Below are 27,850 nucleotides of genomic sequence, written 5' to 3'. Positions count from 1 at the left end.
TACTTGCAGAGTAGTTATGACAAATGCATGGCTGTTTTCACAGTGTTTGGGGAGATGTAAAACCATGTCCACTGGTCGTGATGCTCACGTGGTGATTTGTTGGTTTGATTCCTCAGGTCGTGAGCTGGCAAGCACAACCCTCCCAGGATACCCTCCACATGTCCCCCCTGCCGGACAGGGCAGCTACTCAGCTCCGGCGCTGACAGGAATGGTGCCTGGTGAGTTTTCAAAAAAAAAATGGGGGGGAGGAGGGGGTGGGAGGCGGGGAAGACAGCATTTCAGAAAGAAAACGTGGCACTTTCTGGACACTCTGCACTGAGGCAACCATGAGACAGAAATCACAGCACTGGAGAGGGAAGAGATGTAATGCAGCCCTAAGTGAAGGAGCAGACTTCCCAGTGCTAGAGACAATCCAGCCTTTAGACTGGCAAAGCACATTATCTGCATGGGGATGCTGAAAGTGCCTCCAGCCTTCCATGTGCGAAGCTTGGGGATAGCTTAATTTTGGACCATTCAAGGCTTTTCCCATTCAACAGAGGCACCTTTTTATCCCTCTGCCATGTCTTACATAAGAGGTTGCTAGTCCCTGGGAGCTAGACATGTCCTGACCTTAACATTTCTCTGTGCCAAACTGTGGCAATCCCCAAATGACTTTTGGGGAACATAGTTTTCCTCAGGACAGTTGCTATTTATACATCTCTTTCTGTAATTACCTTCCCCTTTTTGAGCCTCATGGTGAGAAATGCCAGATGGCAGGTACCAGCGAATGGCTAGCTTGTGCAACCGGTGGGAGCTGAGTGTGTGCAGGCTCCTGGGTCTGGCAGAGTAAGGTCTGCATAAGCCTAACATAATCTACATAATCCTCTCTTACTGTTGGCTGTGGATCTGCATGCAATGCTCAATAGGATGGTGATATTGGGGTGCTGGCAGTGGGCAGCTGGTGGGTGTGTGGTGGTGGAAAGACTGAGTTGGGCTAACTCCTGCCAAAGCACTGGGGATCAGATACTGCTGGAAATCAGTGCGGTTATTTAGGCTTGAAAGAAACAAAGGGATTTGTCCCCAGGCTCTGCCGCCTTTGGTCTGGACATGACAGACACTGCTGTCTACAAGGGCAAGAAGTATCTTGAGGCTCAAATATATATGTTAAAAGTAATGAATCCGGTCCCTAAGTATTGTATAGCTTGAAAATTAATGATAAATTGGGGATTATCTTTCTTCCCCCTACTGCTTTCTAAGCCTTTAAGGTCATCTGAGTTAGACACTTTGGAGTCAGCAAGGTCAGACAATTACTGAAGAAAATCCCCCAAAGTGGAATTTCATATGTAATCACATGGCTCCAGGAGGTGGTGATTTAGAAAACAATACTGTTAATAAGAAAGTAGGAGTTGATGATAGTTATATGATGACCAGGCTTTTGGGATTAGTCTTTTTGTCCAGAATTGATTATATTCTGTTAAATGTTTTCCAGCAGATCACTGAGAAATTAAGAAAAATAATCTAATCAGCCACGTTATTTTTGTGTTAGAGTTAGAAACTGGCTATGGATGCTAGATCAGAGGTTAAGTTGAAACAATTTTTACCCATAAAATGTGGTCTTGGAGAGACTACAGAGGATGAAAGACTGCAGGTGTTTTTTTTTTTTTTAATAAAAAGATAAAAAGTGAACATCTGAAAGAAAGTCTTGTTTGGAAAGTGTTAGGTTAGACTTCCTGTTTTACACTATTTCTCAACGACACATAGCTATTAGAAAGCTTTTTCTGTCCTCAGCTTGGCTGCTCTTACTTCAGTGGCATTGCCAGCTGCTTAAATCACCTGAGGATTCAATTTTACATTAACTTTTTAGCATGACTGAAAACTGTAGTTACACTTCAGATCATTTGGAGTATGAGGATCAGTTAATCATGTGTGTGCCAGGCTGGTCATGAAGACAGAGGTATGAATTCTGTGCCTGAACCTGCTGTTGAACACAAAGTTTAGAGATGGCAACTTAGAGGCTTTTAGAAACCTTGTAGAAATCTGTCATCTTCCTCCAGACCGCCTTTCAATACAAACTTAATTTTCTCTTATGACAAGATCACCCATCTAGTTGACCAAAGCAAGCCAGTTGATGCAATCTTTCTGGATTTCAGTAAAGCTTTCAATACTGTCCCTCACAGTATCTGTCTGAACAAAATGACCAGAATACAGTTAGATAAAAGCATAGTAAGATGGGTGAACAATTGGCTGACAGGTGAGACCCAGAGGGCTCTTATAAATGGGGCTACATCAGGCTGGTGATCTGTCACTAGCGGGGTTCCCCAGGGCTCCATTTTAGGACCAGTCCTCTTCAGTGTTTTCATTAACAATTTGGATGAAGGACTTGAAGGATTTTTGAGCAAGTTCACAGACGATTCCAAATTGGCTGGAGCTTTTGACTCTGTTGAGGTTGATGAGGCCTTGCAGAGAGATCTGGATAAATCAGAGAGCTGAGTGATCCCTAATAATATGAAGTTTAACAAGAGCAAGTGCCAGATTCTGCACCTGGGAAGGGGCAACCCTGGTTATATGTAAAGAGTGGGGAATGAGAGGCTGGAGAGCAACCCCACAGAAAGGGATCTGGGGCTTTTGGTTGACAGCAAGCTGAACATGAGCCAGCAGTGTGCCTTGGCGGCCAGGAGTGGCTGGGGTGCATCAAGCACAGCATTGCTAGGCAGCCAAGGGAGGGGATTGTCCCACTCTGCTCTGAGCTGGTGCAGCCTCACCTCAAGTACTGTGTGCAGTTTTGGGCACCAGAGTATAAGGAAGAAAGACATAAAACTGTTGGACAGTGTCCAAAGTAGGGCAATAAAGATGGAGAAGGGTCTAGCTGGGAAGACATAGGAGAAGCAGTTGAAGTTGCTTGGATTGTTCAGCCTGGAGGTGACAGAGGGGAGGCCTCGTGGCGGCCTGCAGCTCCCTCACAGGGAGTGGAGGGGCAGGCGCTGAGCTCTGCTCTCTGGGGACAGTGACAGAACCCGAGGGAATGGCATGGAGCTGGGACAGGGGAGGGTCAGGCTGGATATCAGGAAAATGTTCTTCACAGAGAGGGTGGTTGGGCACTGGAACAGGCTCCCCTAGGAAGTGGCGACAGCACTGAACTTCCTGGAGTTCAAGAAGCATTTGGACAATGCTCTCATACACATAACCTGACTTTTTGGGTGGTCCTTTGGGGAGCCAGGAGTTTGTCATAAAGATCCTTGTGGGTCCCTTCCAACTCGGGATATTCTGTGACTCCGTGAAAATCCAACCATGGGCCCTGGTCACTTCCCTATTTAAGGGGTATACATGTTCTTCCTTTTCTTTATTATTATTATTATTATTATTATTATTATTATTATTATTATTATTTTTGGTTGTGGGAGCTGGGGAATAAATACATCAGCAGTTACCAGCTGTTCAGGAGCACCTGCCAGAGTGGGATGGCAAATCTGTGAGAATGATGGGCTTGGTGGAGCTCAGTATGAGGAAATGCAGTGAGGGGTCAGTGATATAGAGTCGTCTGAGCTGATTTTCCCAGGTAATAGATTTTATTTTTAACTACACATAGGCCTGTGTGACCCATTACATTGAATAACTGCACTGTTCCTCTCACTGGTTCCTTTAATAACAACCTTCTGCTCCAGCTAGTGTGAAGGTCAGCTCCAATTTCTTTAGGTTCGCCTTCTCATTTAAGTGAGAATTTGCTAACTAGCATCCAAAATACCTTCTCAATCCTTCTTTGCCTCTTGTCATTTGCAGGGTGAGTTTCAGAGTCTTGCTAGGGAAAGCACCACAGTCTCTGAGGGGCTGACCCAGAAGTAGCTGACAGATCAGGTCTGGTTCCAGAGGCACATCTGCAATTGTTCTGAAATAGCCAAATTGCCATGACCAAGCATGTATACGTTTGTTTTGCCTCTTTCACAGGGATTCATTTCATGACATGCCACCTCCTCTGCTAGAAATGTGCTTCCTTGATGAGATTTTTAATTGTTAGCCATTAATTTTTGCTCATTATTAAGTGATTGTGTGAGTTAGGTACTTAGAGATATGAGAGAAATATATATACAACAAGACATACAGGGTGTTTTGTTGCATGCTGCTGACATTGCTTGTGCTGCTGTGAATTAGCTGTTCCCCACTATACTTGGTATTTGTGTCATAGTTGCTGGGGGTTTATAGTATGTGTGAAGAGTGAGGGAAACCTTTGAGCCCCTTGGCATTTTCAAGCTGGAAACAGCAGCCATGTAGTTTCAGCTTCTTGCTCTCTTTGTATCGCTTTTCCAGGTTCCCCACTATTTGTCTGAACAGGAAAGGCTTCTTCCTCCCACCAGTGGTTCCTGGCTCTCCAGCAGCCAAGACTGTCCTATGGGAGCATGTCCCCTCTGCGTTTCCATGCCTGGCACAAAACATTTGATCCACACTCTTAGATTTCCCTCCTTCCTTCTCTGCAAATACAGGGACTTTCTTGTCACCACAGAATTCCCTTTTTGACATGTATGTGATTCATGAATGTTTAATGTGGCCAAGAGAATAAACTAATCACAGATTTTTCTCTAAAGAAACCAAAGAACCAGAGGTATAGCTTTGATTTCAGTCCAGAGCTTTAGAAACTGAGAGCTGGCATCTCTTGTGGGTCCTGTAAAGAGTGTTCCTCTGCAGGTTACTGGCCCTACATGCTTGTACTGCCTTCTGCCTTTTGGTGGCTGTTATCCCTGAAAAGGTGACTGGTGAGGAGCTTTTCAAGAGGTGCTGCAGTGATGGCACACCACAGTCCTCTGACAGCACAGGGCCTGGGCACTCAACAGATAAACAGGGTAGGACTTACAGGAGCACAGGCTGCCCCTGGGGTAGGGGCTGTGATGCTTCAGGTACTGCCCAGTCACTTTGATCCATGGCCTGCAAAACGCTGTCTTTCGCAGTGTTCTCGTGTCCCTTTGTATGCTTTTATCCAAGTTAAATGTTACGGTGTGGATGCTGCTGATGGACAGCAAAATGGGAAAATAACTGGTGGGATGGTCAAGCTTGGAGGCTGGTGGTTAGTGCCAAGCTCTAACTGTATGCGACACTGTAGCATATGTGCAGGGGTCTGTCCTCTTTAACACCTTTATCCATGAAGTAGAGGAGGTGGTGGAGCACACATGTGTAACATCTGAAGATCACATGAAACCGAGGAGTGCAGATCAAAGGGTAGGGCTGTCCTGTAGAGGCATCTAGGCAGGCTGGAGGAGGAGACAGCAAGGGCAAACACAGCATCCTGCACCAGGAAAGGGAGCACATTGCAATGGGCTGGGGATTGGCTGGATGCTGGAAAGCATCCAGGGGCAGACAGGGAGCTAAGCATCTGACTGCAGCGTGCACTGGCAGCAAACAAAATGTGCATGGCCAAAAACATTCTGGACAGGAGATGGAGGGAAGAGATTATCCCTCTCACTCATAGGATCACTACAAGAATGCTGCATTTTGCCTCCCTCCCTCTGCCCCCGGCACAGAAAAGGCCATATGTTTAAGTAGCAACAGGTGAGATGCAGACAAGACATGAGGGAAAGCTTCAAACTTTTGTCCCACAGGGAGGTCCAAATAGTTGGAGAGGTTACTTGGAGGGGCTGTGCAGTCTCCATCTTTGATGGTTTCCAAGGCCAGACTGGATAAAGCCCTTAGCATCCTGGTCAGGCCTCACTGCTGATCTTCCATGAGCAGCATCAAGAGACCTACTGAAGCCTGTGACTCAATGTTTTGATTACAGCACTGCTGAAATACACCTCAGAATCAGGAATTCCAATATTCCAATATCTTCTGTCTAATATTATGAGCAGAAAGTGAGTCAGTAAGCTGTTAACAGTAGGTCCCTCTCTGGAAATCAGTTATGCTTGCAGTCCACACCAGTGTGATAGCTCTGCTTTAGACCTGAGACACTGCTAAAAAACAAAGCTGTAATTCACTGTCAGAGTCTGAAGGGAGCTATACAGGCAGCTTCCTTGTCACGGGACAGTGCCTAATGTTTGCACAAGGATCCAGGGAAATTGGTCTCCACCCATCTTCTCCCACCAATGACCATGGTGACCTGTTGCAGCCCAGAGGTGCCTGCCACTGGCCCCACTGGTGGCTCCCACTGCTGCTGGTGTGTCTGCGGCTGAAATGCAAAAAGATTATACTCAAGTAACCATGCTTGTTCATGTAAGTATTTATTCTGGCTCTGGTGTTGGAAGTGCTCAGACAGCAGCCCCGTTACCCTCTGTTTTCTACCTTTTTCCTCATTTTTCCACCTACCTGTCTTTGGGATGGAGTCCTGAGCACCTCTCCCATGTCCTCCCTTCCCCAGGACTGTCATTCACATTGTCCTCTTGGGGCCCTGTGCACAGGGTGACAGGAAAGGGTAGACTGTCCGGAATAGTGATGCTGAAAATACAGTCATTAATGGGACTCTTGAAACCCAGATGTCCTTTCTCAACACCGGTAATTTGTTTTTAATGAAAAACCATGCAGTGACCCTGAACAAATGAATTTCCTTTATATGAAGTCTATGTGCAATTACCCAACTAAAGGGACCTGAAAACAGTGACATTCAAAAATGGGCTTCTAAAAGAAAAGCATAAAAAATAGCAAGGGTATCATTAACAATCTTTTATCTAAAGGAAGAGGCTAGCCCAAATGTGCAAAACAGAAAGAGATAATGTTGAGAAACAAAACACATGGTTTTTAAAATATTTTTTTTCCTTGTGATTAGAAGATACTGATGCAGACATAGATTGTGTAGCTTCTCCCTGTTTAGGCTGTTTCTCCCACCTAACCCTCTAAGGGGAAACACCCTCTCTCAACCCACTTGAAACATTACGTATGGTAACGTTTGTGCGAAGAACAGAAGCACAAGTGCTGTGTTGTGGCTGGGATCAAAAGGCAGGTATTACAAGATAACAGTTTCTACACAAAGCCTATGGGGATAGTGTTCCCCTGCCATGCACTGTGAAGAGTTTAGTCACCAGTATTATCATATGTTTATGTTACTAGTTTTTGGCTCTGCCTGTGCCAGAGTTTTGTCATAGCATTTTGTAGCCTCCTGGTGTGAAGCAGTAAATATTTGACAGGAAGGTAGCTGGGAGGTAAAACATTGAAAAACAGTGACTGACAAAGAAAATTACAGTATGTGGCATGATAGAGGGCATCAGTGGGAGAGCCTGAACTGTGTGTGCTCTTCTGATTCACAGCATAAAGCTGGAAACAGTTGGTTACTTAAACAGTAATGCTGTTGCCACCAGTGAAAGCAAAAGGAAAATCAGGGAGGAAATACTTTTTTTCTGAAAGGACCTCTTAACACTTCTTTGGTGAAGTGGAAAGTTGCAAGTTGTCTCCTTGAAGCCTGGAGATGATATCTGAATCCTTTTGCCATCTGCTTCACCTGTTTCATACTCTGATATTACAAGGATTTTTGCCTCTGTTCTGATTGTGATTACTTGCTTCTTGCCAGTATCATGACTTTTTGCAGCTCCACTGTATAATGGATTATACCATATTCATTTCTGTCAAAACCCCTTCTATTCCTCCCTGTGCCCTTCTGTCCCACCCAACGGGCCAGGGCTCCTCAGGGTCAGAGTGAGACTGTTCAGTGATGTGCTTGTCTCGCTCTATCTGGACAGGTGGCTTCAGGAGGGTGTGTAAATTCTGGGTTGCTTATTTCTGCTGCTTGTCTTTTGGGATTCAGGCAGAGAATTTGATCAGGTGGAAGAGATGCCATGAGAAATCGTGTTTTCTATCAGCAGGTAGAAGGATTGATGCTAGGACATGCACTTAGCATAACTACCTTGAAGGTAATCTGTAGCTGCCTGAAGATTTTGACCCAGAATGTTTTGACTCTTTAGGGATTTCACATTTCAGTTTGTGAATGCAGTTATATAGTGTGCATCCAGCCATCATCCAGAGTGTCCCTAAAACACCTTCATGCCCCTAAATGCACACAAAAGCATATCACAGCATTCACCTTTACAGCCAGAAGACCGACTGCTAAAGTACAGAAAGTACTGATGTTGGAGATGTTGGAGTATGTAATTTCCATTTAAATGAATTACTGCTTTTTCCTAAGTCTAGGACTGCTTCATAGAGGTGCTTCCCCACTTTTCTGTAATGTCAGAAGGCAAATCCTACAGAAATTCTATCGCATATGATGAAGCAAGTGATGTGCCATCACAAATATCTTGGGGCAATAGCAGGTTGCAAACCAAATGACAAATGATTTCTAATCATTTATTAATAATTAATAATGAAGCAGTTAAATAGCTGATATGCATTTATCCAGTGCTTTTTGAATAAGGGGCTGCCAGGAACTTGGAAGACTAGAGAAATATTTTGTTATTTTAGGAATGTAATTACTGCACTTACAAAGAATATAGACAGAAATTATATTGTTTTCAATACAACATTGTCAGAAATTATTTCATTAAATTGATTTAGAAATTATGCTGGTGATGGAAAGAAGGTGAAACATTGGAAAAGAAAAACCAACAGCTTCTAGATCTGCTGTTCCCAAACATATTTTCTTCCCACAGAACAGATCCTGAACTGGGGTCAATTTTTCTTGACTCCCCTGACTTCCAAGGCACTCTGCTGCTTTACCCTGGCCAGGGACGTTGTCCCAAGTGGCTTAGTAAGCCAGTCTAGGCTTCTGTGCTGGTTCCTTTGGCTCTAGCCGTAATTTCTGCCTCCTCCCTTTGAAGTGAAACATTATGCATAACTAAACATAAGTAAGCAAGGCAAAGTGTGTATAAACAAAAGGCTCCATATTTAGGAGTGAGGAGGAGGAGAAAAAACATATTGTGTTGCTCCACTCTTTGGAAATTTCTATGAATTTGTAATAACAAAATTACCATAATTTGCTCGTTAATGCCGCTAGATCAGTCAAGCATTGTTCCAAACATGCAGGGGCTGCTTCTCGTGCTAGGTCTGCCAGCGAGTTAAGCACGGTGAAAATTAGCATGCAAATAGCCCTAATTCGGCGGCTGAGCTGTCAGATCCAGATTCAGCGGTTTGTTTTGTTTGAAAACCCTGACAGGAGCGGCTCAGGCAATCCCACCCTCAAGTAGATCCAGCATAAGAGGTACCAAGGGGGCAGCTCCTGAGTGACAGTTTGGCTAGCTTCAGTCAAATAAATCAGCCGCGTCAACCGGTAGCAACGCTGGGGGGCCGGGGGGCACAGAGGCGGGGGGCTGCAGCCAGACCTTGCCACAGAGACCACCCTGTCCCCACCTGAGGAGTTTGGGGCTCTGGCAGCTGACCCAGGAGCTGGCTTGAAATACTGCTCGTGGGACAAGGGACTGACCTCGTGGGATTTTTTGTCCAGATGCTGAGACCGAAGTCACTGTTTGGCTGCAAAAAGGGTTCCTGTTGGGGGACAATTTGTGTGGATGGATGAATGCCAGGGGTCTTGGTCATGTCTTCTCATTTTCTGCTCTGCCCAGGCCTCCTGGCTTGCTTATGGTAACTGAGTGTGTGTAGGGTAATTTTGGAGGTTGCTACACTGGGCAAATTGACAAGCACACTGTAGTTGGCAGGGCTTGTTTGCTCCACGTGGAGGGATGCCTCCTGCTTAAGTGCAGCCACCTGCTGCCTGGGCAAGCAGAGGAGGAGAAGTGGAAGGTGTTCAGTGCTAGGTCTTGATGACAGACCTGGCTGTATTTTCTAGACCCAATGAGCCACAGCATAACAGGCTTGTTCAAAAGAATTCTGACTTCTTGGTGATACTGAGCTAAATCCTGCATCTCCCAGGCAGGGCTAAACTGCAGGACGTGCACAGCTTTTATCTCTTGTCTCAGTGCAGCATATCCACAAGGAGACACTGACAGCAGTCTAAAAATAGAGGCTGTTTCCGGTTGATGGTTCATTCAGTGCTAGGAGCTTGACTCACTGCTCATCTTTAAGCAATGCTGGTGATTATAAAAGCAACAGCAAGAATTTAGAATGCCTTCTGTTGCTGTTTCTATTTTTATTTTTTATCATCAGTAAAAGTTTTTCTATCTTCTGCAAGCCAGTTGCTTTCAGGTCCCTTTGTGCTGGAAGCATTGTGAGCACAAGTCTCTGCCCCAGCCAGAATTTTAAAGATGAGGTGCCTGTAGATGAAACATGTTGAAAAGTTTGGCCTCGGTCATTAATTGCCCTGTAGAAGATGGCATCAGGGAACTGCCCAATGCAGGACTGGTTGATAGAGCTTGCCTTCTGTGGGGTCTGCTCATTACCACTGAGACTAGGCATCAGGACATCACTGATGATCCCCCACATCCTTGCAGCTGTGGGGGCTGCAAGGTGCCTTCTCCTCTCAACAGGCAGGAACAGCTTTACATAAGGTTTCCCAACAAATCATTGACTGACTGGCTCTTAAAAGCAGCAATGACAGTGGCTTCCCAGGCAGTACATCCCCATGCTTACCTGCGTGCAGTGGGAGCTCAATGTCCAGCAAGGACATTTCTTGCTACAGATTAGGCTTGTTGCTTCATGCTCTGTCATCCACGGGTACCCTCCTGTTGGATCTTATTATTATTATTATTATTATTATTATTATTACTGATTGTTGGTAGAAACAAAGCACAAGTAAAAAAGCAAAAGCAGAATGTAATTAGGAAGCCATGAGGTCTACACTAGTTCTGGTTTTGGAAAGTTGTGGTTTGGATTAGTCAAGCAAAGCACTGAAAATCTGGTAAAATTACTTTTGTCCTGAGTGCAGTCATTGCTTGCTAGGTGTGAAAGCATGGCTGCCAGCTGGCCTGAATATGCTTGTGCTTGTGGGATTGAATTTTGCTTGTGATGAGGTTTCTCAGACTTAAGCATCACAGATGTGGGAGCACACAAAATCCTATACAATTTCTGAGTGTTCATCATTCTTAAGGTTGTGTGTCCTTGTGTTATATCAATACCCAGAGTTTTCAAAACCTTGAGATTACAAAAGCATTGTGGTTACAAAGAACAAATAGTATGCTCTACAAACCATATGGTGTGCCCAGAACCTGCCTCTGCAACCAGTGATGGTATGGGGGTGTTGGGAGCAACACTAATGATGTGTGGGGTGCTTGTGGAGCAGCAGACCAAGCCACCAAAATCAAAAAGGCAGTTTTCTGACAAACTGTGTTTGACTATGAGAAAACGCTTAGATCCCAAAAGAAAACACTGGAAAGTATTTCCTGGCCCACTGTATCCACAAGCAGAAGGAGCTTGTGGTGTGGGTTGAGAACTGGCTGACTGGCCGAGCTCAGAGGGTGGTGATCAATGGTGCAGGGTCCGACTGGGGACCTGTGACTAGCGGTGTGCCCCAGGGGTCAGTGCTGGGTCTGGTCTTGTTCAACATCATTGACGATCTTGATGAGGAAATAGTGTCCACCCTCACCAAGTACACTGATGATACAAAGCTGGGAGGAGTGGCTGACATGCCAGAAGGCTGTGCTGCCATTCAGCGAGACCAGAACAGGCTGGAGAGCTGGGCAGGAAGAAACCAAATGAGGTTTAACAAGAGCAAGTGTAGAGTCCTGCACCTGGGAAGGAACAAACGCATGTATCAGTACAGGCTGGGGGATGACCTGCTGGAGAGGAGCTCTGAGAAGGACCTGGGGATCCTGGTGGACGACAGGTTGACCATGAGCCAGCACTGTGCCCTCGTGGCCAAGAGGGCCCATGGGTTCCTAGCGTGCATTAAAAGGAGCATGGCCAGCAGGGCAGGGGAAGTGATCCTCCCCCTCTACTCTGCCCTGGTCAGGCCTCTCCTGGAGTACTGTGTCCAGTTCTGGGCTCCCTGGTACAAAAAAGACAGGGATCTCCTGGGAAGAGTCCAGCGGAGGGCAACAAAGATGATAAAGGGCCTGGAGCATCTTCCCTGTGAGGAAAGGCTGAGAGACCTGGGTCTGTTCAGCCTGGAGAAGAGAAGACTGAGAGGGGCTCTTACCAATGTTTACAAATATCTTCAGTGTGGGAAACAGTGGGATTTGGCCAACCTCTCTTCAGTGGTCTGTCTGTGGGGACAGAACAAGGGGCAATGGCCACAAAATGGATCACAGGAAATTCTGCATGAGTATACAAGAGAACTTCTTCACGGTGAGGGTGATGAGCATTGGAACAGGCTGCCCAGGGAGGTTGTGGAGTCTCTTTCTCTGGAGATATTCAAGGCTGGTCTGGACGCCTACCTGGGCAGTCTGCTCTAAGGAACCTGCTTTGGCAGGGGGGTTGAACCCAATGATCTCTGGAGGTCCCTTCCAATCCCTACAATTCCATGATCCTGTGGTATGTGCGATCCTGTGTGCCTGTTGTATATCCGCACAACATTGGTGGCACTGGGCCATGCGGGTTAGCCATGCCATTGTGAACTAACCACCAGGTAGCACTGAAGAGAGAGCAAGTTTGTACAGCTGTCACATCCAAGCTTTACAGCTGAACTGCCAGCTGTTTGACTGTATGACTGGTGCCCTGTAGGATTCAGTTTCTTTTCCCCTGAAGCATTAGACCCTGGATAGCAAATCTGCAGCGTGCATTTAGCATCCCATGGAAGGATGTATACTGTAAGTTGTACCTGGCTCTGGGGGCCAGCCTGAGAGGTTTGCCATCTGCACAGCTTCATAGCTTTAGAAAACACTTGCTGAGTTAGTCTGCAGTGAACTTGCTGTCTCCTCTTTCCAGCATTTGTGTTGCCGATGGAACGCAAGTAGAGGCTGGAGAGAAGGATCTGGCACTGAGGCTCCATACCTTGTTAGCTTTGTCCTCTTTGCAGCTTGAGGAGGACCACAATAAATGTTTTGGGAGGGGTGCTAAGGGGTCTGCAGCAACCTCGTAGTGTTATTTCTAGCTTCAGCATTTTTACGTCTTGCTGGTCTTGTTTTCCAAGACTGTAGGCCTGATTTTCTGTGATGGTTTCTGTAGAGAGTTTTCTTGGAGTTAGAACTGTCTGAACATAGAGCATCTGTCCTGTAGTAAACTCAAATAGTTGCAAACTGATGGTTAGATCACACACTGGTATATTTTGAGAATCAAATTAATTTTGAGAATTAATACACTGTCTTTCACTTGTGACAGCAGTAGACTTTGGATCAGTCTCTACTCTCACTGGAAATTAAGTTGGGAAGTTTAAAAGTGTTCCCCTTAATTATTACGTAAGAAGACTAAAAGCAGCACTCTGGTACTGAATCAATGTCTGTTTCACAAGATGCTCTAAATCTTTGGAGTCTCAGGTATTAGTAACAAAGGTTACTTTGCCACACAGCACCTTTGCTGCAAAGTATTTAATCCCCAAGTGGGTGTGGATGTTGTACTTGCTGAATTAAGATATGTGCATGGACTCAGTGATGTGATTAGTGACATACAGGTAGGAGAAGAACCACTTGCTTTGTCAACAGCTGTTCTCTGGGCCTGGTGTGAAGATGCTGCCCTGTCTTCTCTTCCTCATATGAACCTTTTTTTGGAGCAAAGGTGCCAGTTCAGCAAAGGACTGCTTAATATTCAATCTTGTGTGCTTCCTGAAGTGAGGAACAGGAGTGCCAGCACTTAGCAAGGAGCCTCTTTCCTTGGAAGTCAGGCCTGGGGGTTCAGGATGCACATGGCCTGCACATACCAGGCCACAGTGTCCTCAAGCATCAGGCTACCCCTGCTAGGTGGGGAATGAGGCTCCCACCAGTCCTCACTTCCTAATTGTGTGTCCTTATGCTCAGCGCAATTTGTTGCTGTCTCAGTTGGATCGGGCCAGAGTAAAATGGGCTGCAGATATCACCCTGAAGTGGCTTTGATTGCAAAATGTGTGTTTGGTGATCCTGTGAAGGCCCAAGCTGCTGCGCTTCCACAGACTGACCTGTGTTTGGCTGACATGTTTTTTTCCTGCATTAAAATAACTGCTATAACGTGGATGTGGTGTAAAACCAAAGCAGTGCTATGAAAATCAAGTGAGAAATTACCTGTCTTTTGTCACTCAAACATTAATTTGCATTGTGTTTGGTGTCAGAAGGAAAAACTGACATCCCTGCTGTAGCCACGTCTCTGAATTTCAGAGCTTGTGTGAGCTCCCCGTTATGACAGAAAGAACCAGGGAGGAAAAGCCTGCCCTGCTGACATTTTAAAGCCCTAGTCCAGGGATGGCTGATGCCTGAATTCCATCTGAAAAGCCAGTCTTTCTGGATGGAAGGATGAGATGCAAAGATTTTGAGGGGCTCAGCCAGAAGTGTTCATCCACACAGGGGGCTTAGAAGACATCTCAACTTTTCCATCTTTCAAAGGTGCTGCCACCTTGGCAGAAAGGACAGGACTCTGTAATCTGGTGTTGCCAGAGCTCCTGACCTGCTCCTAAGTGAGCAGTGGCCTGCCTCAGCGTGTTCTAGATGGTCACCAAGGGCAGCAGTGGGATGGCTGTGAGCATGCTGGTGTGGGCAGCTGCTCCATGAGCTGCGAAGACACTTTCCTACCCTTTTTCACATCGGTATTTTCAGATTAATGAAGACTGCTTCACTGTCAACAACAAAGTACCTTTATCAAGATACCCAAATCCTTAATTTCCAGACATTTGAACTCTAATTTCCACATTATGGATATATTGTTATGCCTCATAACCTTATAACTACTTCTGCTGTTAGTTAAATTACTTGTGTAATTCCTGGAAGTAACAACATATTATGCTAACATTCCAAAGGCTGAAATTACATATAAAGAAAGGCAAAGATCTGAAAAAAAAAAAAGCATGGAGTGGACTATTTTCAACTGACCCAAAAGCAACGTTTCAATTACACAGTTTGAAGAATTTCATTCCACAATATATTTTCTTGACCTTTTTTTTCTAACAGTTTGGGCTGCAAACATATTTTAAGGTGTTTTGTGAGATGGAAATTTCCCTTCTCATCTAGCCTGTGCTACCAGCTGTTCAGTTTGCAACAGAGAAAATGAAATCATGCATGCTGCAGTGCACTCAAAGGCTGGAAATGCTAAGATCTTTAAAGGCCTGGATGCAAGCGCAGAGAGTGTGTATGACATCCTGACTGGAAATAAGGCACTCAATGCCAATTGTCCTTCTTGAATGATCCTAAAATGGAGCATCAGGAAGATGGAGGCCTCATTGACCAGAGTTCAAGAGAGCTGCAAGCAGCAAGGTAGTAAGCAGCCTGCATGGCACACGTAGTGGTACCACGTGGTTGGAACAATCTGCCAAGCTGCACAAGATGAGTATCACAGAGGGGAACTTCATTTTTAGCCCCACATCCTCATGAGCATGTCTTGATTTACTTGGATGTTCTGGCAGTTCAGCTTTTCATTCCTGGGTCCAGCTGGAATACCAAAAGGTCACGTACTGATGTCTGGTTAGAAAGGGCAGGCATCTCTGTAGAGGGCAGCCAAGGAAGGGAAGGGGCAACTTCCTCCTCATCATTAATTGCAATGCCATGTTCTGTGCAGATGAGTTGGACGGTTGTCCTCTTTGTAGAGGGAGATAATTCTCTCTTAATGCAGCAGATGAGTTGGACGGTTGTCCTCTTTGTAGAGGGAGATAATTCTCTCTTAATGCAGTTCCAATATGGTTGCTCTGTGGCACCACCTACCTTTGTTGTATTAAAGTTAAATATCTTTGTGTACAAAAGTTTAAAGTGCATAGCTAAAACCTATGTGCTTGCAGTAATTGCAGATGTAAATCTTTTTGTCATCCTGCAAAGACTAGGTGAGGTATTTCATAAATATGTCAGAGGCAGCATTAAAATTTTATGGCAGGCAGCACGGGTCGAGAATAGTACAGTGACTTCACAGCAAGGTACGTCCACCTTAACCCACAACTCATTAGTCATTGATGGGATTTCTGTGCCTTGTAGCATCTTGGAAATGAGGTAGTGTTACAAAAATCTGCATGTTTGATTTTTTAAATATGACAGCCTACTCAGGACTGTTACAAATAAAATTGTACATCTTTGACCAGGTTCTTGTTAATATAAAGATAAAGGAAGGGGACAATAGTGTGCAATCTGTAGGATAATAAAATTATATACATCCTTCATTTGAAGTTAATTGGCAGTCTTTGTGGGACAGGGAACTTTGGAGAGATGCTATTGAATATGACTATGTGCCTTCCAGCCACAACTGCAATAAACAGCTTTTTGGCTGAAGTGTGGAAAAAATTACCCAATGCACACAGAGATTTTGAAATCACTTGTGAAAATTTCGGCAATGGTTATACATATACTGTTAATAGAAATATTAACCAACGAATATGAGGCATTACAGGCATGAGCAGAATGCACTTTTGGTGAGTAAAAGTGTACTGGTGGAAGGACTCAAAGGTGATAATAGGTGGTCTATTGATCCCATGTATACTTATAGTGGATTTACCTGTGATCTGTTAAGCGTCTCTGGATGGGTTTCTTTAACCTGAGATGTGGCCAAGAAAAGCCTAAATGTGCAAAGTGTTTTCACATCTCTATGCATGTACATCTGCACATAATCTGTCAGTGCCTGTCGGTACATGTGCTATTTTTCTTCTTGTGTGCTTCTGCTTCGTCAGTGCCTTCAGGAGTGCACACAGTGCCACATCACACATAAGAATACGGACTGGAAAAGTAGTCTGAAAATGAACCTAGCAAAAAGCATCTTTTATTCAGTTCAGCCCTGCATACCTAGCGAGGCATCTCTGTTGGCAGGCTCCCTGGCTGACCTCCTAGCTGCATGCTCTGAGGTCAGACAAGTGGCTATGGCTTTGACTGGGATAAGCCACCTCCAGCCACAGCTGTGGCTCATCACGACCAGAGCCTTGGCTGCAGGCAGAAGCCTGGGTTTTGGGGTCTCTGGCATGGGAAAGCGAGGCAGACAGGGGGGGGACAGAAACTCTGATAAGTGGTTTCTGATGTCCCAGGCACTTGCCTTTTCCCTTTCCTGGCTGCAGGCTCCCCAGTTTCCCTGCTGGGTGAGTTATTGTGTGACAGTCAATCTGTGAACTGAGCAAAACCTGTGTCCCTGCCTGAAGCTGGATTTTTCCACGTTCATCATTTAATTCATTTCATTTCATTTCATTTCATTTCATTTCATAGAACAGAAAAGAAAAGAAAAGAAAATAATAGTTCCAGTTGGAAGGAACATACAAAGATCGTTGAGTCCATCTTTCAGGCTGCCTTGGGGCTGGCCAAAGTTAAAACATGTCATTCAGAGCATTATCCAAATGCCTCTTGGACACTAACAGGCACGGGACATAGACCACCTCACAAGGAAACCTGTTCCAACATCAAACTACCCTCTTGGTAAAGATGTTTTTCCTAATACCTAGGAAAGGCATTTACCTAAACACACTCCTAGGCAGCGGGATTGCTGCCTCCTTGTTTTTCCTGAAACTGCAGAGAGAGAAATATACATGGTTTACTAGACATGTAGGGGAAGGCATCTCTAAGATGTGACAAATTTCTTATCTCCGAATTGGCAACCTGATGAGCACTCCACCTTTGCAGTGAGCATTGACCCTGGTCCATGTCCGCTGCCCTGTTGCCCTCACTCTCCCTGCAAAAGTGGGAGAGTGAAATGCAGCTGGTGGATGGTGCAATACAGCTCTAAGCCCTGCCGCCCACAGATAAAGAGATGTAGAGTGTGCCTGTGACTGCCTTACCCTGCCAGGCTCTGCTTCAGTGCTAGTGTAAATCTTTTCAGAGTAATGAAACTGTGTTTAAAGAAGACTGGCAAAATGAATGAACGGGTATGTCAAAGTCTGCAGAAATATGTTTGCTGGGCCAACTAAGTCAGGTTTACCCACACCGAGATCAGGAATGGGCATGCTGGTTTGTTGTCTTATACAAGCAGAGCATGAGGTCTGCATTAAAACCTAAAACAAACATATGACAAACTGAAGCTGCTGTTTTCCTTTCAGACATCTCTCACTGGAACACAGTTACTGCCATTATATGTGGGACTAGCAATTCTTCTAGATGTATTTTCTAACAATCCAGTCTGAAGAAAATTTTCCAAGCCTGTCCTTCAATGATTGCCTTTCAAATTCTGTTTGCTTGTCCTGGGATTTTTGGCTGTTTATTAACTTGGGTATTTTCACTGAGATAAATTGGATAGAAAACGACAGACTTTTGGCATTATTAGTGCATTTGCCCACTTGCTTTCTTTCCAGGGTGAACACTGCATCTGAAATACATTTTGTTTTAGTTGTGTTTTGTTACTTGTTCCCTTATTTTATTTCATTTTCTGTTTGTGTGTGTACTCAAGCAGTTAGATTAGTGGCCAATCATCTGCAAAGCAGAAGGTAAAGTTATCATTGTCCTCCATTTGTGGAGCTTCTATGGACAAGGTAAACGTGAGAGAGCAGATTTACTGGTGGTCCATTTACTGGTGGTCAGCCATTGTTTTCTACACACCCTGATTAAATACATCTGATGTTTACAGATCACAGCAGTATAAATCACTGATTCTTTTGTTTGCTAATGAATGTTAATATTTAAAGGAATTTCAAGGTTACAAAGCAAAACAAAGAGCAGCAATAAAAATTACTTTGGATCAAATGAAAAGATTTTTGATTCAAAGCTATATATATATTTTTTTTTTTCTGTGAGATTTTTTGACTTTTAAAATATTATTGAACTCGATTTGAAAACTCGGAATCACTCTGAGTTTAAAAGAAAAAGAAGAGATTGGTTTGGAAAATATCTGAATGAAAAGGAAAAGCACATAGGGCTAATTGTTGATGGAAGGAGTTTGTCAAATTGTTAGAAATTTGCATAAATATGATTAGAAACTACGCAAGTTTTACCTGAAAAGTGCTTCCTAGCTTCCCTGCATGTGGACAGAGCTTCTAGGGCAGTGAGTTTTGTAAGTAATGGAGGCTGCATGTTTCCAGACAGGGCTGCAAACCTGTTACTCTCTTACCCTGATCCACCTTGAGAACTTGTTGCAGGAAAGCTGATGTGCTTCCCTGAGGGCAAAACAGAGCTCTGTAGAGCCCAGATCTTTTCCATTATTTTCTAAAGTGTCTTGCACTTGTTTGTCAGTCTGACTTTATTTCACATGCTTCCCAGTGTGAACTAGATTCTAGACCAGGCTGAAGCTGATCCCTCAGATGGTGTTAGCTAGCACCATATTCTGTCCTTTGGTTAATATTTTAAACATCAAGTCCATATCACATGTGGCCCTATTGTACATATCACTTTTTGTAATAGATTTTAAAGTTGCATTATGAAAGCATCTATTTCATATTGTTCATAGGTAATAACAGGCTCCTTTGGTGTATTCTTGTTCCTAAGGGCAGTATTTAACCCTGCTCGCCATGCAGTCAAGCATATCTTAGTTACTAGGATAATGATTGTTATTGGAGTTCACCAAAGAAATTTATGATCCATGTGATTACTTCTGTAAAAAAAAAAAAAAAAGACAGAAAACAAATAAAACTCAAGATTATTTTTTTTTTTTAAGTTACATTATGTTTCTTTGCCATGTGAAAAAAATAAAGACACTTGCAGCCCTTGCCTGAAGGTCAGGGTGGAATGGGAGAACAGTTAATCTACAGATGTCCAATTTCTAGGCAGGTACAGTAGCTCAGTTTTGAATTTACCCTGGACCCCAACAAAGAATGAGCAGAGTGTTGTTGTTCTTGGTCAGAATTCTGTTTTGTGTCCCACAACATCCCATTCGTGTCCCTCATGAAGCTGTGTTTATTGAAAACTTTCCCCTGGCTTGTTTTATTAGTCTACCAAATAGAAGGGCTGTATAAGACACTGTCCTAAACCAGTAGCTTGGATGTCAAAAGGATGCAGCAGTTTTGGACTGGAATTAAAAATAGAGGCTTGGACAATCTGGTGAGAAGAGACCAGGGACAGCTGAAGGGGGGTTGTAATAACTCACAGTGGCTCCAGTTGATACTCATCAGGAAGTGTCCACATGCTGATTAAAAAGGGAGAGAAAGACGCTCATTGCTAAAAGATGCATCTGAGGCAGATTATACAAAGATCCCTGAGCTGGTGAGTGACTAACTGACCAGGAAGGAGAAGTGTTGAGAAAAAAATATTGTGAAGAGTCCGATTCTGTAATTCAGTGGTTCACTTAGTTACAGCCGGGCTGCAAACATAGCAGACAGGCCAATTCTTACTCAATTGCCTGAATTTTTTCACTGATTTCTGCATGAAACAATTGATTACAGAGGAAGTCAAGCCTGGATCAGGTCTGTAGGTGGTATCCTGAAACCATAACACTGATATAAACATTTGTCTCCATGGTCTTGATGGATTCTTCCTGTTCCAAACATGTGCACAAAACTTACTATCTGAACTGAGAAAATGGAGTGAAAGGAGTGTTCAAACACGTCCACCTTCACCTTGCCAGCTCTAGTTAGCACTTCACTGGCTCCAGAGCTTCTGATTCTCAGGATCTTGTGTGACTCCGAGGCTTGTTTTCCTTGGGAATCACAGCTCTGTGATGAGCTTGGAAATGTTAAAACAAACTTGTTTGTTAAGTATTTGTAAAACTTTGTATTTCAGTGAAAGGATACCAGCAGCTGGGTCACAAAAATTCTTCATATTTGATTAGGTTGCTAGTTTCTACTGTTAAATGTTACACGATCTTAAGAATAAAATATTAAGGGACAAATTCACTACAGCTGTGCTATCTAGTGAGACAGCAGTGAGCCAGATCTTCTCCATGCTGCACAGTGATAGTGGCCAGACTTTGTGGCCCAGTGGCCCAGTGAAGCTGTGAATCTCCATCCTGGGAGATTTCCAAAACTTGGCTAGATTCGAAGCTCTCTCTCCTTTGAGGGCAGGTTTGGAGCAGATAACCCCCACAGATCCCTTCTAACTTACAATCCTCTATGGTTACAGCATCCCATTGAAAAACAAACAAACACAAAGGATGGAAAATAATTTGCATTCCCCTCTCACCTACCAAGACCCAAAGCTAGCTGAGATTGACTGCAAATCTTCCCATCTTGACTTGAGCAAGGTTTAAGCATATAGTACCCCCTGTATCTCTGTGAAGCTGGTGAGAACTGGAGCTTCTGCACCTGTCTGAAGGCTGGAGCTGGCTGAGTTGCACAGCCAGCCTCGGAAACATGGTTAATGCAACCTCTTGCAGGGGGAGACATCCCCTAAGCTTGTGCAGAGATATCTGTGAACACCCTCTTAGTGCACATGCATGTTGCTCTCCTAGGGCCAGCCAACAACATCTGCTTTTCCTTCTGCTGTTCTGCCCATTCTTCTGCCTTTCAGTGGGCAAGGAAGGTTTGCAGCACCCTCAATCTTCCCTTGAGCTCCTAAGAGCAGTAGGGCACCTGATTTCAGGAGGAGCTCCCAGGACAGCTCCTGGGTGCATGCTGTGCACCTGCATCAAGACCAGCCAGCACATGCCACAGCCTCACTGAGTTAGAGCAGGTAACATGTACCACGTTTGATATAACAGGGAGAGATATCAGCCACCCCCACCTCTTTCAGGTATGAATTTAGTGGGCTGACTGATTTCTGGGGTACCCCATTTCTCTGCTGAGTACAGAAAGGACCTGACAAAGAGCTCAGTCCAAACACCTAAAGTTTAGATAAGTTTTGTGAGTTGGGCTAAGTCCAGTACCTTGTGTACAGAGGTACATGCAGCCTCCCTGGTCCCCTGTACAGGCAGTTTTCTTAAGCCTTGGTATTTTTAAACACACCATGAAATCTTCTCTTTGTGTATTTTTTATTTTATTTTTTTGTGATTTTTAAATACAGGTTTTCAGTCCTGTGCATCACTTTGGAAACTTAGTGGAGCCTTTACCTTAAAACCAAACTGACAGGTAAAACTGAGTTGTTAATCCCCAGTGGAAACAGGGCAGAGAGGACAAAGCAGGCTTCACCACCACCACCAAGCTCTGCATTTGCTCCTGGGGCTCAACCCATGGTGAGGGTGACTATGTCTCTGTCCTACCATCTCTGGATGGAGTTCTTCTCTTCAGGTTTGCTGCTGTGTCGTAGCACAGTTTCTGTGAATCACTCTTCCCTCTTAAACCTTTCAAAATGAGACCTCTACCTCTAGTGCAGCCTTTTTGGCTATAGCAGCAGTACTATCGTAACAGACTGGGTTTGGGTCAGCAGGGATGGGGTGGTGCTGTCCAACATGAAGGAACAGATTGCCACCCCTGCTCTATGTGTGTCTGTATCCCAGGGTAGCTGCTCTGTTGTACTTTTTGAGTGGGGCTGGCCACTAAGCAGTGCTGTCAAGAAGTATATCTGATGGGCTTTGGAATATCTGGTGAAACTCATGAGGCATTCATGCAGCATTCATTCATCTAGTTTAGTTTCACTGTGGCTGTACCATTTGTCTGCCCACACATTGTGATGATAGCCGCAGGGCTTGTGACTTTCTCCCCCACTTCTCCTCTTTCCCCTCCCATCCTTATTCCTTTTCTCTCGTTTTCCTTTCCCTTTCTGTCCCCCTTACCTCCTCCCCCAATCTCTTTTTGCAAGGCTGATGGATATGCAGAGTATGTTAAGAAGCAAGCAATACTGTCACTGAACTGATGGTGTTCAGTGACTCTTCGAGCTCCTGGCTGGTCTGTACTGCAGGAGCTTGACACCCTGACCACTGAGGCATAAAAAACAGAGAATTGGAAGCCTCAGCCTGACAGGCACCAGAGCATCCCCCAGAGAGGGTCCAAGATATGTGTGTGTGTTTGTGTGAAGGGAAGAGGGTAGTGGAGATTTTGGGGGGAGGAGAGCAAAGCAAGAGAGGATGAGACAATGAAATGTCAGCCCATAGTCAAGCTGCAGCGCTGCTGAATGTTTAGAAAGCACAGCTGCCTACTTAGCAGTGTGCACAGTGTAAGTGTGTGAGGGAGCATGATGTTCCAGGTGAAAATGCCCAGGACTCACAGAGGGATGTGTTGTCCCGTCTCCTGATGGGCTCGGGTCATGCAAGGGCACAATGGCTTGGTGTGACATTTGTTCAGCCTGCACACAAAGCAGCTGGGCAGACTCTTCTCCACACCCAGGACTGCTTCTTGCGCAAAGGGTCTGCAGCAGGGAGCAGAGGCTGTCCTGTCCATTGTGCTCCTCTGTCCGTACACTGTGCAGATCCCAGGAAGGACGGTGCAGAGACACGTGTGCAAGTTGTGTCAGCCAGGCAGCAGCGGCACGGTGGGCCATGCACACCTGCCCTGGTCTTGTGCTATGTCCAGCCTGAAAAACATTGGGAAGCTTCAGTGAATATTTTATTATTTTAATAGTCATGCTCCCGTGCAACTGAACCTCTGTCAAACCTCTGAAAATTAAAAAAAAATGAAACCCCTGGGGAAGCCAATGTGTCCACAGGAAAAAGTATTCACAGGATGAAGGGGTCTTTGTGCGGCACACACTTGGAAGGAGAAATTGGGCTTGAGCCTCCAAGGGCTGGAAAAGATGATATTACTCAGCCGTTAAGATAACAACCAGTTTGCCACCCATAGGCTTTGTAGGCTTCAGCAAACACCACTAGGACAGAGCCGAGTCAGAGACCTGGTGGAATGCGAGAAAAGCAGAGAAAACACCTGACTGAGAAGACAGTCTCAGGTGCAGCAGAGAGTCACAAGAAGTGACCAGAGTGTTTTTTTTTTTTTTTTTTTTTTTCCCCTGGCTTTTCCTGAATAAAAGTGGCTGCAGCAGTACTTGTGTCCCGCAGGAATAAGCTTGCTTTCTACTTTCTAGCTAGCAGAAGGCAGGGAAGGCAGTGGGAACATCTTTGCCAGTGCATCTGGGACCTCAGATGGTTCCTGCTTCTGTCTGTGCTGCTTTCTCTGTGCCTTGTTTTTTAGCCAACAAGGGTGAGTACTGAATGGAGGTAGTGGTCGGGTACTAAAGTTGTCTATGATCCAGAAGGACAAGGACTAGGGAGGATATGTAAATAAATGTAAATGTGTTGCACCACATAGAAGGATTTGGAAACAAATCCTTTTCCAATAGGATTTTCCAATCCTATTTTCCATGGCTGCTAGAATGAATACTGTTTCTTAGAAGTAGTAATGAAAAGCTGTTCTGAACTTCTGTAGAAATGTAGTCAAAACACAATTGGCACTTAACAGAATGGGCATTTAATGGTCCCACCTGCAGCTGTACAAATCTTTATTTTCTGCTTGTGCTCCTGCAAACGTGCCTTGGCCAACCAGTGTGTAACAGCTGGAGGAGGCACATGTAAAGAAAAGAAAAATGCTGGGCCAGAGGCATGGTCTGTCTGTCCTGTCTTCCTGGCCTGCAAAGCCAGTGTCTGCTGCTCCAAGCAAGGTGCAGGTCTACCCATGGAGATGTCAGATGACCTGTCTGTAGTTAGTACTCTACACATCCGTAAATAGAGGTAGGGAGAAACAATGATGCATAAGGCTCATAAATAAAATAAAATAAATAAAATAAAATAAAATAAAATAAAATAAAATAAAATAAAATAAAATAAAATAAAATAAAATAAAATAAAATAAAATAAAATAAAATAAAATAGAACTGGTTTGTTCTGGGCTTAACTGCTTCAGTGCAGGGTGAAGCTGTGATCCCTGTGCAGGTTTGCCACTTATGCCAGCAGGTTGGTGGGATGTTGCTGCCAGGTGTTGGTGGTGTGGCTCTGCTGCTTGGCTGGTTAAAGGCAGTCCCTGAGTGCGATGTGGAAGCCGTGCCATAGCCAAGGACCAGAACAGCTGAAGGCTACAGACAGCATCTTCCTTCTTCAGCCTGGCAGCCTTCTCCACCACTTTGCAAAGGAAAATTTCTCCTGCTGTGCTGTTTTGTATGTATTTGTGTACTTGAGAGGGAGCAAGAAAGAAGGAAGAAAGATAGAAAGAGAGCAGGAGAAACTGTCATTTGTGTAACATGCCCTAACAAAACAATGGCAGTATTTGTATTTTTGTGGTGCTGTAGCTGGGTGCCCTGCCCAGGGTCAGAGCTACATGATGAGCACTGCCCTGATGAGCTTGCAGCTGAGGTATGAAACAGGAGAATACATGCAGGGAACAAACAGATGGGGAAAGCAGGAGCTCACAAGAAGATAAATAACAGTGACTCTTTGAGTATTTACTGTGCATTGGTTCAGAAGGTTTCAAAGCCACCTGAAACCAATGCCAGCATCCCTCTCCTTTGGTTAAAATGATCTATGGAAGCCTGGGACTAAAACCATGTTCTCCTGGAGAGCCTGGAATGATATTCAATACCTAGAAGATTAGCTGATTTGTCTTCTCCTCCCAGTAGAGAGCCTAGTTGACCAGCTCTGTCCCAGGATTGCATTTCTTGTCCTGCTGTAGGACCACAGTGGCAATGGCCAGCCCCTTAGATGTATCCCAGACTCTTCTCCATTCCTCCAAGCTGTCTTGCTCCTGCAGTACAGGCGGTGTGAGAAAATCCCGCCACCTCATCAGGCATGATCTACAGTGCAAGAAGAACACATAAAAGATGACTGTTCCCATTCATTTAATAATTTGGCCATCCAGATTGCCCTTCTTCAAAGAGAGTGATCATCAGTGCTTTTATGAGAGTCTTCACTAGAGTATAGCACATACTGAATAGTTCCTTTCCCACATGAACAACTGCAGTCTTAAATCAAATGATCTTTTCTTTTGTCTTTTCTTTTTTTTCTTTTTCTTCTGTTTTCCTTTTATTTAGGGAGTGAGTTTTCTGGGAGCCCATACAGCCATCCACAATATTCAACGTACAATGATTCCTGGAGGTTTCCCAATCCTGGACTCCTTGGTAAGTTACTGCCCCTCCCTTCAGGGTGCGTTGCTAGCTGTGGCTCATTCATAAGCTGGAGGCAATTATCCACCACCAGGGGACGCAGAATGCATGTCCTGGTGCGGTCCTACATCCCAGTGCTCTTCCCTGGTGAGTGGCTGCAGATCTTTGTTGGGGCATGATAATGCTCTTAGTTCCTCTTGCCAGCAGGAAGCCCCATGCCAAAACCTCTTGTCTTCCTGTTTCTGCTCCATAAAATCATTTGACAAACACAAGGCATTGTTGGAAGACTGGATGCCCATTTCTGGAGGGCAAGGAATCCTATTTGTACAAAACTAGTGGTGTTTTATTGGGACACCTGCTTCAAGAAGTTGCTGTGTCTGTTACAGTCAGATGTGAGCCCCTGCACTCTCTGCAATGTTATTTTCTTGCTGCCTCCAGCCCTTTCCCTTTCTCCCAGCCCTCATGTTGTGCATGCTCTTCAATTGTTCTTTCACCAAATCCAGCTTTTCTTCTGCAAGGGACTGTCGTGCCAGTGCAATCTCACTGATGTCTGCATGGGTTTTCATAAATGGTGGGGGGTAGGAGCCCTGTGGCTCATGCAGGATCATGGCCCTCATGTGAAGCATAAACATAATCCATTTTACACCACTGTCAAAAGCTGGCCCACTTTGACCTTGTACACATGTAGCATGCAGTAATTAGAATTTTTCCCTGCATAATTTGCATGGATGAGGTAAGTAAAATACCAATTAATTGTCATCTCTCAACACAGGAATAGCATGCCTTAGAGATTTCCAGATTTATGGATGACAAGGCTGTTATATGTGACCTCCAGCGGAGAAATAATTTTGAATTTTTGTCTTTTTTTTTTTTTTTTTTCATCCAGTTTCTTTGTTTTAAGTAATTGAGTCCCCATGTAATTGAGCCACCCAGGCTGTATTCATCATAGTTCTTGTCCTTAAACAAATCCTTCGGGAGCAATAGACAGCCTCTGCCTCTCATGCCATGGTGCTGGTATACTACTGCTATTTGCTGTGCCACATTTAAGGGTTTGTTAGTGCTTCCATCATAAATCAGAGAACAGATCTTCAGCTAATATAGATGGGCATAGCTGTACAAAGCCAGGGGAGACCCTGTGCTTAAACCCGTAGTTACCATGGCCACAGCCAGGAGTGCCTGCAAGACTTTGGTTTGGCTGCATGAAGGAAGCCGCTTTAGCCAGTAGAAGAGTGCATGCAGTTATTTCCTAGTTCCTGGTTTTGCAACTCCTTTGGAAGCAGATGAGATGCTTTAACCTACTGCTGAAGGGAGGCCTTGGAAGCCAGGTCTTGCATGTGCATGGCTTCTTTTTTTTTTTTTTTTTTTTTAATTTTCCTGCAAACCTGTGAATAAACCAGCAGGATTTTCAGAATAAGTGAAAACCCAACTCAAAGTCCTCCTTTCTACATAACAAGAGTGGCTTTTGGCAAGGCTCCTGGGTTGCAGACTTGTGCCTGCAAATTGCCTGCAAGTGCAGGAGAGGATTTGCTTCTTTTTCCTTGTTTTCTTTTTGGATGATAAACTTCTGGGGGCAAATTCTTTCTCTTCTTTGAATATGTGGGGGGACCACAGCTGAAATGAGTGTGTGCTCCTCACCTTAAAGTGAATGGACTGTAAGGCTCACATCTCAAACCAGTGAGCGTTTATACAGTATTTATTCAGTAGCATGCTGTGAACATGTGTTTAAAGGGGGCAAGGGCAAAAAGATTTGAATGCTACCATTTTCCTTCGGAAACTACAGATTTATTGAACCTGAAATGTTGCACAGCGTAAATACAATAATAATTTTTTGTTATCAAGAGTTGTTAAATCTATACTTTTAGATTCCTTGTTTTTATCCTATATGAAGCATTTCATTTTGATATTTTCAAAATTGTGTGTTTCAGTAAGTACACTATCAATCACTGCTATATCATGTTATGATTGCACTGTGGCACACTGAATGGGAATGATGAGACTGAAAGCTTTTGATACATTGGAAAGAAAAATAAATGGGAATATTTGTTCTGCAGCAAGTCCTCAGGAAGAACTTACTGCTCCTTTAGCATGATCACAAAACCAGAAGTGCTGGAGTTTCCTTTGGAGGAGGAATTCCCTTGTCTGGCCAGTGATGGTTTAAAATACCTGCTCCACTTTGCTTCTGTCATCAGTGTAGGTATTGCTGAGCTGGTTAAGATCTGACATAATTTGTAGCTCTCTGT

General features: G+C 44.4%; 1 protein-coding gene across 5 annotated transcripts in view; it reads left to right on the top strand.

Annotated features, from left to right (window-relative positions):
- Positions 1 to 27,850, top strand: part of PAX5 (paired box 5) — a 137,363-nt gene that overhangs the window by 102,981 nt on the left and 6,532 nt on the right. For 3 of the 5 annotated variants that reach the window (XM_032206086.1, XM_032206081.1, XM_032206082.1), the window contains 2 exons: positions 117 to 218; positions 25,539 to 25,625. In XM_032206086.1, the coding sequence (XP_032061977.1) occupies positions 117 to 218; positions 25,539 to 25,625 (189 nt within the window). The remainder of the gene's footprint in view (positions 1 to 116; positions 219 to 25,538; positions 25,626 to 27,850) is intronic. The other 2 variants (XM_032206087.1, XM_032206085.1) reach the window with 1 other exon arrangement.

Source organism: Aythya fuligula, chromosome Z (assembly GCF_009819795.1).
Source record: "Aythya fuligula isolate bAytFul2 chromosome Z, bAytFul2.pri, whole genome shotgun sequence".
Lineage (NCBI taxonomy): Eukaryota > Metazoa > Chordata > Aves > Anseriformes > Anatidae > Aythya > Aythya fuligula.
Note: the sequence above shows the minus strand (reverse complement) of the source record. Positions and strands in the feature narration are given on the sequence as shown.